This window comes from Manis pentadactyla, chromosome 19 (genome assembly GCF_030020395.1).
Source record: "Manis pentadactyla isolate mManPen7 chromosome 19, mManPen7.hap1, whole genome shotgun sequence".
NCBI lineage: Eukaryota > Metazoa > Chordata > Mammalia > Pholidota > Manidae > Manis > Manis pentadactyla.
In genome coordinates this window covers 10437460-10449991 of record NC_080037.1, presented here as the reverse complement: position 1 = coordinate 10449991, position 12532 = coordinate 10437460, and the positions used below count along the sequence as shown (strand labels likewise).

The following is a 12532-nucleotide window of genomic DNA, read 5'->3' as shown; positions in this document are numbered from 1 at the left end:
GGGGAATCCTTTCACCATGTATATTTATAGCAAATCATCAAATATCACATTTTAACATCTTACAGCTTTGTCAAAGATACCTCAATAAAGCTGAAAAAACAAGGAAATCTTGATTTTTTTTTGTTGGTAGTTATATTGTGGTATTTATTATAATGGAGTATGACTGATATTTCTGGCCTTTACACATTGGTGGTTACTAGATACTTTACCTTTTTTACTGAATTGAGAGTTCCCTGAAAGTCTAGCTGTCAGATGGAAACCAATTTGTCTAGACAGGTAATGTTATTAAATTACAATACAGGGCTCATTCAAGGCCATGGGTCTCTTAGCTTTGTTCCACCCCTGGCACAAACCACACCTGACTTCTAACCAGTCATTAAAAGACTGTATGCTGCTACACGGAATGGAAAACGACAAATTTAAGCACAGATGAATTATGCAAACCCATCACAGAAATAGGGGGAAAAATTAAAGCCTCTCCTTTTTGGGTGGGGCAACAGAAGTGCCAAGTTTATGTGATGAAGGCAGCACACTATTTCAGATCCCAGGGCACCACTGCAGCTGCAGCATGGCTCGCTCAATGAATGCCTAGGTAACGCACAAGTTCTCATTAACCTTTACCAGATGTTAATGGCAAATGAGGAGACCAACAGGTACATACTGTATGTTACTATTTAGAGTAGTTTCTGTGGCTGGTCACATAGAATCCTCTCACCTCTCCAGCACCACTCACCCGGAGAAGCTGCCATGGATGCCAGCTACTGTTTTTTCTCCCTTCCCAAACAGACACAGCTCTGTCTACAGCTGCACTGCCCCGTAACAAGGAGACTTGCTCACTCGACACCTAACAACTCCACAGGGCTCTGCATCTTTAGATAGTAACGGCACATATGTAGGGTAGGAAATTGTTAACTGAAATTTCTGAAAACTTTTTCAGGCATACACTTTCCTTCCATTCTAAGTGTTAAGGTCTTTGGCTAGCCTACCGCAGGGCTTGAGGAGTGTTAAAATTAGGCCGAGGCTCAGCCACACGCTCCTCCTCCTTTGGGCCATCATCTTCTGTGTTGGAGAATCCCATTTCATCTTGGAACTGAGGGCAAAAGAAAAGGAGGGTTTTCCTGAGCAAAGGGTCTGTGAAAGTCACTCCAGAAGTGAGAAGGGAATGTGAAGACTACAATTTACAGGATGATGTAGGGATTGACGTGAGGAAACTCTCTGGGTTGACATTTTATATCATTATGGAGCCCGGTTTACCCAAGTATAAGCAGGTCAAAACTCATTGGCACACTAAAGATTTGTGAGCTGGCACCTAGAAAAAGCTCATGCCAGAAACCTTTCTCACTTCAGGACTCCCAGAATCCAGCACATGGGATGGCTACTATGACAGGAAAAAGGTCTCTCTATCAGCCTACTTGTAACAGTAAGGATACAGCGTGAATAACTAACTCAAAATGATCAGAAGTATCTTTCATGAAACAAATTTATGACAGTGGTAACTGTGCTCAGAATAATCTAAAAGTAGTTCGCAACCTTTAAAGGTGCTTCAAATGATAGTTGGGGCAGTCACCCAAAAGTCTGCAATGGAAATTTAGTACACATAACCTACATTTGGATAATCAAAGATTATTAGTTAACTTCTCCTGCCACTAATTCTCTCCTGGGTGGGCTGAAAGGTAATTGCCTTGGTCAGATGACCCTTCTGTAGGGAGGGGCCCTGGGACCAAACACAGACCTTGCTAGAGAATCCACTTTCACCATCCCAAGTTCTCACACAAGGATCATGACTCACAGTTTCAAACAGCTCTTCCATCAGTTCATTCACTTCCTTTTCTGAAAAAAAGCCAGACAGTATGTTGTTGGCACAAGTTAGTTTCTTTTTGCAGTAAGGGGGAATTCCAAGAAGAAATATGTGTTGTGTTCTGTCGCGCACCCCGTCCTCGCCGGCAAGAACAGCACACAACAACAGCAGGATTCTTCTGCAGAAAGCTTTTAATCTTCAGCTCTTTGTGAACAAATATGTCCGGCAGGACCCAGAGAGGAAGAAAGGGCTTGCTTATATAGCTCTCATGCTCCGAGCTGATTGGTGCTGCCATGCAAGCCTAATTAGCATGACAATTTAGTAGAGTCTGATTGGTACATTTGTTAGGGTGTGATTTACATGTGGTTTTATGACGTAGGGTTTTTTCCAGCTGGGCTGTACTGGACTTTCTAGCTGCCCCACGTTGGGCGCCACTTTCTGGGTGCGGCTGCCAACAGGAAAACAGTAAGTAACTTGGTGTAGTTGTGTGAGTGAATGGTGGTAGAAGAGATAAGTGGTGTTCAGATTATGAGAACTTTGAATTTGAGTTTTGATCTGTCAAAGAGAAGAGCCAAAGAGTTTTAGGCAGGAAATCAATAAGAACTGATTGGAATTTTAGAAAGATCACTTTGGTTCAGTATCAGTGTACTGTATTGATTTAGTGGGTAAAGAGAACAAGATTGGAGGCATGGCAAACAAATAACTTGGCTTGAGTCATATGTTTAAAAAGTTACTTCATGGCTAGTTTGCCAATGACAGAAAACATATTTCAGGAACTATTGATTTTTATTGAGTGTATGCATGACCATGTACTAGAGTGGTATGCACAATATGGTAAAGGATGTTGACTGTACCCCAGGTGATGAGAAAGCTTTAGAAGCATCCAAAACTATTTACCTTATACCTAAATAATGCAATTATTTGTGCAAAGAGAATTATGTAAACATGATCCTTTATGACTTGTGTTCTATTTTGTTGCTTTATTTCATCTTTGATCCTTAAGAGAGTGCTATTTCCTTTATGGAGATCTTCCATTTATTTTGATTATGTTGTGACAATTAAGGTTAGAGGAACCATTGAAAGGAAAGCACCGGGAATCAAAAGAGAAAGTATAGAATGAAAAGACTTGAGGATTTAGGCTTTAAGATTGTGAAGGAAGGTCTAGAAATGTATGAGAAAAATCAACAAAGTCTAGTGTTAGAAACCAAAGGAAGGAGTGACTGGTTCCACCGTGTCATATGTCTGGTAACGAAATATTTTCTGTTTGAAGCAGAAAAGTAGGAGATTTCACTTCAGTTTAGCTCTTGACCTGGAATACACTTGCCTTCCCTTTTTGTTTGTCTGTTACTTTATTCAGTTTACATGTAATTTCTCAGGAACTGTCCTCATCAATTAGGATTGATCTTACTTTGTACTCCATCTCACCTTATGTGTCCTTTTTAATACCCATCTCTTTCATAATTGCTAATTGTCTGTTTTCTCCCCTAGAGCTGTGAACTTCTCATGGATTTTGTATCATTTATTGCTGTAAAGCTGGTGTTTTGCACAGTGCTGGCGATATTGGCTAATAAAAGAGTAAACTTTTCTGGGATGCCTGAGTGAAGGGCTGTCCTGTCCAGCATAGAGTTCTGTGATCATACATACAAATTGGGATAGAATTTTAATTTTGTTCCTACCCCTTGTTCTCTTACGTCTGATGTTATCATATTTAATTATAACCCCTTTAAAAGTATTTATCCTTACATGGATGGCAAAAATTTAAAAGTAAAAAAGCCTAGAGTCATAGTTCGAAAATTCATGTGGTCTTATATTTTCCTCCCACTTGAGAGTTTGTTTGCAGTTTCTCTGATGTGGCCTTTTAATCTGTGTCTGGATACCTCCAGTGATGGGAAGGTGATCAGTTCTGCAGACAGCATGTCAAGATCTTAAATACCTCCTCAGTTAACATTTCCCTATTGCACCTAAGTCTACCTTTTATATAGTCTCCTGTTTTGTCTTTTATTGCTAAAAAATGTAATTTACTCCCAAGTGTACATAGTAAAAGATGTTTCTTTTCCTAAGTTTTTTCTTTCCTATCCCAAACATAACCAAGTTTCTTCAGTTTCCTGACCTCTTGCCACCCAAGTTACCCTCCTCTGGATGCTGGCCTTTATTTTTTTATAAATCTGTCCCCTATTACATTTTATTATGAAACTTTTTAAACATGTAGAAAAGTAAAGAATTGTACAACTGAACATCCATATGCCTACCACCTAGTTTCTGTAATTAACTTTTAATATGTTTACAGCTGTCTGTCTCTATGAATTCATGTTATTGTTTTCATTTTTGATGCATTGCAAAGTGAGCTGTAGATTATCAGCACACTTCACTCTTATACATTTCAGCATGCATATCATGAAGTAGAGCTCAGTATTTGTTCACAATTTCTCCTTTTATGTAAACTTACACACAGTGTAGTTCACAAATCTTTAGTGTGCCAGTGAGTTTTGACCTGCTTATACTTGGGTAAACCGGGCTCCATAATGATATAAAATGTCAACCCAGAGAGTTTCCTCACATCAATCCCTACATCATCCCCCCTGAGGCAACCACTCTTTTGTTTCTTTTCATCACATGTTAGATTTGCCTATTTTAGAACTTCATATAAATGGAATCATATAATATGATTTTCTGTGTAAGGCTTCTTTCACTCAGCATAATATTTTTCAGATTTATCCATATTGCCTGTATTATTAATTTGTTGCCTTTTATTGCTGAGTAGGATTCCATGGTGTAAATGTACCAATTTTTTATCTTTTTAATTTGTCCCCAGGTATTGATGGACACCAGGGCTCTTTTTAATTTTTTGCTATCTTGAATAAAGCTGCTCTGAACTTTCTTGTGCAAGCCTTTGTGGGCAGCTATCTAGGTGAGGAATCATTGGTCACAGGGTAGATTTGTGTATACTTTCATAAGAAATTTCCAGACCCTTTTCCAAATTGGCTTTCCATTTTACCTCCTCATTAGAGTTCCAGCTGCTCCATGTCTTCACCAACATACTGATTTTAGCTTTTTAGTGCCTTCTTAAGATGGACTTTTACAGAAATGATCACAGTTCTCTTGACATATTCTGAGACTCTACTCTTTGGTTCAATGATAGACTTGCTGCCTTGGATATGAGCACTATTTTGGAGCAGCTCTGTCATATTGAACTTGAGGCCAACCAAAACATTCAGATCTTTTTCAGATTGTTTTTGAGCCACATTACCTTTTTGTGCACTTAAACTGGTTTTTAAAAATCCCAGATGTAAGACTTTAAATTTACCCATTTTGTTCCATCTTATTAATTTGGGAAAAAAACAGAAGTTTGAATCTGTCATCAGTTGATCTGGCACTCTCTTCCAGCTTTATATAGTTTACAGATTTGGTAATGTTTCCTGGGTCTTCTTGGTCATTGATGGAGTTGCTGAATAGTTGAGGTCCAAAGACAGGGTCTCATGACACACAGCTAGAGATTCTTCCCCTGATTCCATTCAGTAGGATAGGCCAACAGACTGATTTTTTTGTTATTGTTAAATCATCTAGCCTACATTTTATTTATATCTTCCTGCTAGAATTTAAGCTTCACGAGAATAAGACTATTTATGTCCGTCATATATCCCAAGCATCTACAACAAGGATTGAGGCATAGTTGGTGTTCAGTAAATGTTTTTGAATGAATGAATGATAGAATGCTGAACACTGTTGGCAGCCGCACCCAGAACATGGTGCCCAACGTGGGGCGACTGGAAAGTACCCTACGTCACAAAACCACATACTAATCACACCTTAAACAAATGTACCAATCAGACTCTGCTAAATTGTCATGCTAATTAGGCTTGCATGTCAGCACCAATCAGCTCGGAGCATGAGAGCTATATAAGCAAGCCCTTTCTTCCTCTCTGGGTCCTGCCCGATATATTTGTTCACAAAGAGCTGAAGATTAAAAGCTTTCTGCAGAAGAATCCTGCTGTTGTTGTGTGCTGTTCTTGCCGGCGAGAACGGGGCGCGCGACATTTTCCAAACACACTGACGATTGTTTCACAACTCTGTGGTTGGCAGATGCTCTTCCGTCTATCTGCAATATCCCTCTCTGCCCCCATTCAGCAAAAATTTCTTATTCCTTCTTTCAAAACTAAGATGGAGCATCATTATCTTTGACTCCTTCTCTAAGCCCTTCCGCCCTGCTCCATACTGTACACTAAGCTATACCATCTTTTAGGCCACTACCTTACCTCTTTAACAACCTAGTCACTATAGCCCCTATCAGTCTGTATTATAACTGTATTATAACTTCTGTTTGTGTTCACCTAACCAAGCTGACATCCTACACAGCAGAGTCACATCTTACTCATTTTGGTATTCTAAGTACAGTCCCTGCCAAATCCTGGACCAACACAGGACTGGGGGATGTAGAAGTCAATGACTGATAGGCTTCCTGAATACATATGCCAATTTAAAGAATTATAGAAATAAATGGGTAGAGAAAGATTAAATATCTAAACCTGAGTGGGCTGCCAACTTCACCCTCAAGTATCTATAAAGCAAGCAAAGGTAGATGTGGAGCACCAAGAGCAGGACTCATGGTCAACGCGGACTCACTGGTGATTCTCACTGCTCGGTCAGTGCGGAAATCCTCCGTGTCAGGTTCATCAAGGTCTTCTAGGAAATTATATTCTGGATCATCATCATCATCTGCCTCATCTAGGAAAAAAAGTTTCCGACACTCATTCCCAACTCTGAATTCATCTGTCTAGTGAAAATTTCAGATTTTTAGCATTCTAATAAAGTGTTCTTTACAATAAAGCACATTTATTTTTAAACAACAATAAAAAAGCTTTATTGAGATATAGCTCACACCCCACTGAAAGTGTCCAATATAATGGTTTTTAGTATATTCACAGATACATGCAAACTTCTTCAGAGTCGGTTGTAAAACATTTTCATTACCTTAAGAAAAAACTTTGCACCCATGAGTGCTCATTCCTCTACCCCCTGCCCTCTGTCCCCAAAGCCTAAGCAGCCACTAACCTAACATTCTGGACCTTGCGAGGACTGGAATAATGTGTGTGCTCTTTTTGTATGGGGTTTCTTTCTCTTCGTGTAATGTTGTCAAGGTCCACCCTCACTGTAGCCTGTATCAGAACATCATTCTTTATCATGGGTGAATAATATTCCACTGTATGCATAGACCATCATGTGTTTATCTGTTCATCTGTTGATGGACATTTGGACTGTTTCCATCTTTTGGCTACTGTGAATAATGCTGCTCTGAATATCTGAGCACAAGTATTTCTGTGGACATGTGTTTTCATTTCCCTTGGGGCATATCCAGAGGAGTCTTATGGTAGTTCTGTGTTTAACCTTTTGAGGAACTGCTAGACTGTTTTCCAAAGTGGCCACCCCATTGTACATTCCTGCCACCAGCATAGGAGGATACAAATCTTTCCACATCCTTCTGTGAAAATACTTCTTGAGCCCATTTTACAGATAAGACTCAGGTATACTGAGGCCAGGCAATGGATCAGGGACCCGCAGCCACTGAGGGGCAGACCATGGCTGGCACCTAGATCTATAGGTTCCAGGCAAAAAGATTTTCTCCTCTTCTTGAAGCTATTCTTAAATTTTTTAATTACTTAATTTTTCCCCAGTGCCTTTCTACAGATCATTTCCCACAGCTGACTCATCTCACCTATTTTCCCCAATAACCCTAGTTCCTTCCTTGAAACAAGACTTAAATCTCTCAAAATGCAGCAAAAGCCAGAAAACTGAACATGAAATTCTTCTCAGTAATCCCCTTTGAGTAGTGTATTTTATAAGAACATATCAAGAAATTATTTACACAAAGCATTGATAGTGAAAAAAGGAATGACCCTAAATTCCAATAATCAAGGAATGACTAAACCTATGATGCCTTAGTAAATATATATAAAATATAAACATGTGATTCCTCAAGGGAGGAACAACCTAAGACAGGCACAGTCGCAGGGGGGTCATCAGGTGAGAAATTGGGGATCAACAGAGGTGAGGCTTAGAACCTCACCCCCCCATTCTGAGAGAAATCTTCTGCATACGTGGATGTTTTATTGCCCTTGTCTAGCTTGGATTAACACATAGTCTACAGGCACGCACCTGATCATCTACATGTGCTCTCTTACAACACTAAACTATGTTTTCTACCTTTATCTTGTATCTACCTACCACTTCAGCATTTTATTAAAAATAATAATAATAAAGAGAGAAATGTGGTATCCACATATAAATCAAGTATAAAAACCAAATGAGTATTCATATTTGAACTGACTGTTTATAGTTCATAATGCATGAGCAAAACCGAAAGTTTCTGTGATGACTGCCCTTGTACTGTTCACTATGTAACTTATTCATTATGTAAGAATTTGTTCTCCATGTAAGAACTTGTTTGTTATGCCTCAGAAGATTGGAGACTGACGAAAATTAGGCTTGGGGTGGATTAATGATTGTGCATTGAGCATTGACTCCCCTATACAGAATTTTATTGTCGTTAACAACCATTTGATCAATAAATATGAGAGATGCCCTCACAAAAAAAAAAAAAAAAAAAAAAAGGACAGACTTCCAATGGTAAAATAAATAAGTAACCGGGATGTAATGTATAGCATAAGGAATATAGTCAAGTTATTGTAACAGCTTGGTAGGGTGATAGCTGGAACCTAGAATTATGTATATAAATGTTTTATCACTGTGTTGTACACTTGAAACTAATGTAATGTAATACTGTGCGTCAACTACCCTTCAATAAAAAAAATAATTATCTAAAAAAAAATATGTATATATATATAAACATGTAACTATTCTATAAGCCTCCAATACATGAAATACAACACAATGTAATACACACATAGCAATCGTAACAATGAAAAATTATATCCTTAAAATAAGACTCAAAAATAACTAAAAATATACAAAAATGATAAACATCTGTTATGTTAGGTCACAGAAATATGGGTGTTTTTCCTCCCTCATAATTTTGTCCAATGATGCTATGATGTCTTTTTGATTTGGAAAGAAAAACTGAGTCATTGAATCAAGCAATTGTTAAATATTAAGGTGACATTTTTCCTGGGATGACTTTAGGTCAGTGACATCTATAAGAACTTTCTGTGGTGATGGAATGTTCTACATATGCATTGTACAGTAACAGCAGCCACTAGCCACATGCAGCAACGGAGAACTTAAAATGTGGCTGGTGCAACTGAAGCGCTGAATTTTAAAAAAAGCAAAAGTCTGCCAAATTTGAATAAATAAATTCCCTGCTACTATGTAATCATTAAACAGGAGAGGGAGATCTTAATGCATTACAATGAAACAAAAAGTCTAAATTATATTACCAAGTGAATGAAGTAAATTACAGATATATGTACAGTGTGATTCTAACTATGTGCTTGAATACACAGAAAATACCTAAACAAATTTAACAAAGACTGAAGAAAGAAACTTTTCTCACTTTGTACCCTCCCATGTTTTTTTGTTTTTTTATCATTAATCTACAATTACATGAGGAACATTATATGTTTACTAGACTCCCCCCCTTCACCAAGTCCCCCACACATACCCCATTAGTCACTGTCCATCAGCGTAGTGAGATGCTGTAAAATCACTACTTGTCTTCTCTGTGTTGCACAGCCCTCCCCGTGCCCCTCCCCACATTATACATGCTAATCATAAGGTCCCCTTTCTTCTTCCCCCACTTCTCCCTCCCTTTCCACCCATCCTCCCCAGTCCCTTTCCCTTTGCTAACTGTTAGTCCTTTCTTGGGTTCTGTGAGTCTGCTGCTGTTTTGTTCCTTCAGTTTCTCCTTTGTTCTTATACTCCACAGATGAGTGAAATCATTTGGTACTTGTCTTTCTCGGCCTGGCTTATTTCACTGAGCATAATACCCTCTAGCTCCATCCATGTTGCTGCAAATGGTAGGATTTGTTTTCTTCTTATGGCTGAATAATATTCCATTGTGTATATGTACCACATCTTCTTTATCCATTCATCTACTGATGGTCACTTAGGTTGCTTCCATTTCTTGGCTATTGTAAATAGTGCTGCAATAAACATAGGGGTGCATCTGTCTTTTTCAAACTGGGCTGCTGCATTCTTAGGGTAAATTCCTAGGAGTGGAATTCCCGGGTCAAATGGTATTTCTATTTTGAGCTTTTTGAGGAATCTCCATAGTGCTTTCCACAGTGGTTGAACTAATTTACATTCCCACCAGCAGTGTAGCAGGGTTCCCCTTTCTCCACAACCTCACCAACATTTGTTGTTGTTTGTCTTTTGGATGGTGGCGATCCTTACTGGTGTGAGGTGATATCGCATTGTGGTTTTAATTTGCATTTCTCTGATGACAAGCGATGTGGAGCACCTTTTCATGTGTCTGTTGGCCATCTGAATTTCTTCCTTGGAGAACTGTCTGTTCAGCTCCTCTGCCCATTTTTTAATTGGATTGTTCACTTTTTGTTTGTTGAGGTGTGTGAGCTCTTTACATATTATGGATGTCAACCCTTTATTGGATCTGTCATTTATGAATATATTCTCCCATACTGTAGGATGCCTTTTTGTTCTATTGATGGTGTCCTTTGCTGTATAGAAGCTTTCCAGCTTGATATAGTCCCACTTGTTCATTTTTGCTTTTGTTTCCCTTGCCCAGGGAGATATGTTCATGAAGAAGTTGCTCATGTTTATGTCCAAGAGATTTTTGCCTGTGTTTTTTTCTAAGAGTTTCATAGTTTCATGACTTGACTTACATTCAGGTCTTTGATCCATTTTGAATTTACTTTTGTGTATGGGGTTAGACAGTGATCCAGCTTCATTCTCTTACATGTAGCTGTCCAGTTTTGCCAACACCAGCTGTTGAAGAGGCTGTCATTTCCCCATTGTATGTCCATGGCTCCTTTATCGTATATTAATTGACATATATGTTTGGGTTAATGTCTGGAGATTCTATTCTGTTCCACTGGTCTTTGATTCTGTTCTTGTGCCAGTACCAAATTGTCTTGATTACTGTGGCTTTGTAGTAGAGCTTGAAGATGGGGAGCAAGATCCCTCCCACTTTATTCTTCCTTCTCAGGATTGCTTTGGCCGTTCAGGATCTTTGGTGGTTCCATATGAATTTTAGAACTATTTACTCCAGTTCATTGAAGAATGCTGTTGGTAATTTGATAGGGATTGCATTAAATCTGTAGATTGCTTTGGGCAGGATGGCCATTTTGACAATATTAATTCTTCCTAGCCAAGAGCATGGGATGAATTTCCATTTGTTAGTGTCCTCTTTAATTTCTCTTAAGAATGTCTTGTAGTTTACGGGGTATAGGTCTTTCACTTTCTTGGTTAGGTTTATACCTAGGTATTTTATTCTTTTTGATGCAATTGTGAATGGAATCGTTTTCCTGGTTTCTCTTTTTCTATTAGTTCATTGTTAGTGTATAGGAAAGCCTCAGATTTCTGTGTATTAATTTTGTATCCTGCAACTTTGCTGAATTCCGATATCAGTTCTAGTAGTTTTGGAGTGGAGTCTTTAGGGTTTTTTATGTACAATATCATGTCATCTGCAAATAGTGACAATTTGACTTCTTCTTTACCAAACTGGATTCCTTTTATTTCTTTGTTTTGTCTAATTGCTGTGGCTAGGACCTCCAGTACTATGTTGCATAACAGTGGAGAGAGTGGGCATCCCTGTCTTGTTCCCGATCTTACAGGAAATGCTTTCAGCTTCTCGCTGTCCAGTATAATGTTGGCTGTGGGTTTTTCATAGATGGCCTTTATTATGTTGAGGTACTTGCCCTCTATTCCCATTTTGCTGAGAGTTTTTATCATGAATGGATGTTGAACTTTGTCAAATGCTTTTTCAGCATCTATGGAGATGATCATGTGATTTTTGTCCTTTTTGTTTATGTGGTGGACGATGTTGATGGATTTTCGAATGTTGTACCATCCTTGCATCCCTGAGATGAATCCCACTTGATCATGGTGTATGATCCTCTTGATGTATTTTTGAATTTGGTTTGCTAATATTTTGTTGAGTATTTTTGCATCTATGTTCATCAGGGATACTGGTTTGTAATTTTCTTTTTTGGTGGGGTCTTTGCCTGGCTTTGATATTAGGGTGATGCTGGCTTCATAGAATGAGCCTGGAAGTATTATCTCTTCTTCTATTTTTTGGAAAACGTTAAGGAGAATGGGTATTATGTCTTCTCTGTATGTCTGATAAAAATCTATGGTAAATCCATCTGGCCCGGGAGTTTTGCTCTTGGGTAGTTTTTTGATTACCGATTCAATTTCTTTGCTGGTAATTGGTCTGTTTAGATTTTCTGTTTCTTCCTTGGTCAGTCTTGGAAGGTTGTATTTTTCTAGGAAGTTGTCCATTTCTTCTAGGTTTTCCAGCTTGTTAGCATATAGTTTTTTGTAGTATTCTCTAATAATTCTTTGTATTTCTGTGGGATCCGTAGTGATTTTTCCTTTCTCATTTCTGATTCTGTTGATGTGTGTAGATTCTCTTTTGCTTTTTATAAGCCTGGCTAGAGGCTTATCTATTTTGCTTATTTTCTCAAAGAACCAGCTCTTGGTTTCATTGATTTTTTCTATTGTTTTATTCTTCTCAATTTTATTTATTTATTCTCTGATCTTTATTATGTCCCTCCTTCTGCTGACTTTAGGCATCATTTGTTCTTCTTTTTCCAATTTTGATAA

At 38.3% G+C, this 12532-nt stretch overlaps 1 protein-coding gene across 10 annotated transcripts in view; it reads right to left on the bottom strand.

Annotated features, from left to right (window-relative positions):
* Nucleotides 1-12532, bottom strand: part of LOC118930679 (GON-4-like protein) — a 72204-nt gene that overhangs the window by 20471 nt on the left and 39201 nt on the right. For all 10 annotated transcript variants that reach the window (XR_005032145.2, XR_008994923.1, XM_057495021.1 and 7 more), the window contains 3 exons: nucleotides 6419-6520; nucleotides 1790-1830; nucleotides 987-1090 (listed from right to left, as the gene is read on the bottom strand). Coding sequence is in view for 8 of the 10 variants with exons in the window: in XM_057495021.1 (XP_057351004.1) it covers nucleotides 987-1090; nucleotides 1790-1830; nucleotides 6419-6520 (247 nt within the window). In the remaining 2 variants the exon portion in view is untranslated. The remainder of the gene's footprint in view (nucleotides 1-986; nucleotides 1091-1789; nucleotides 1831-6418; nucleotides 6521-12532) is intronic.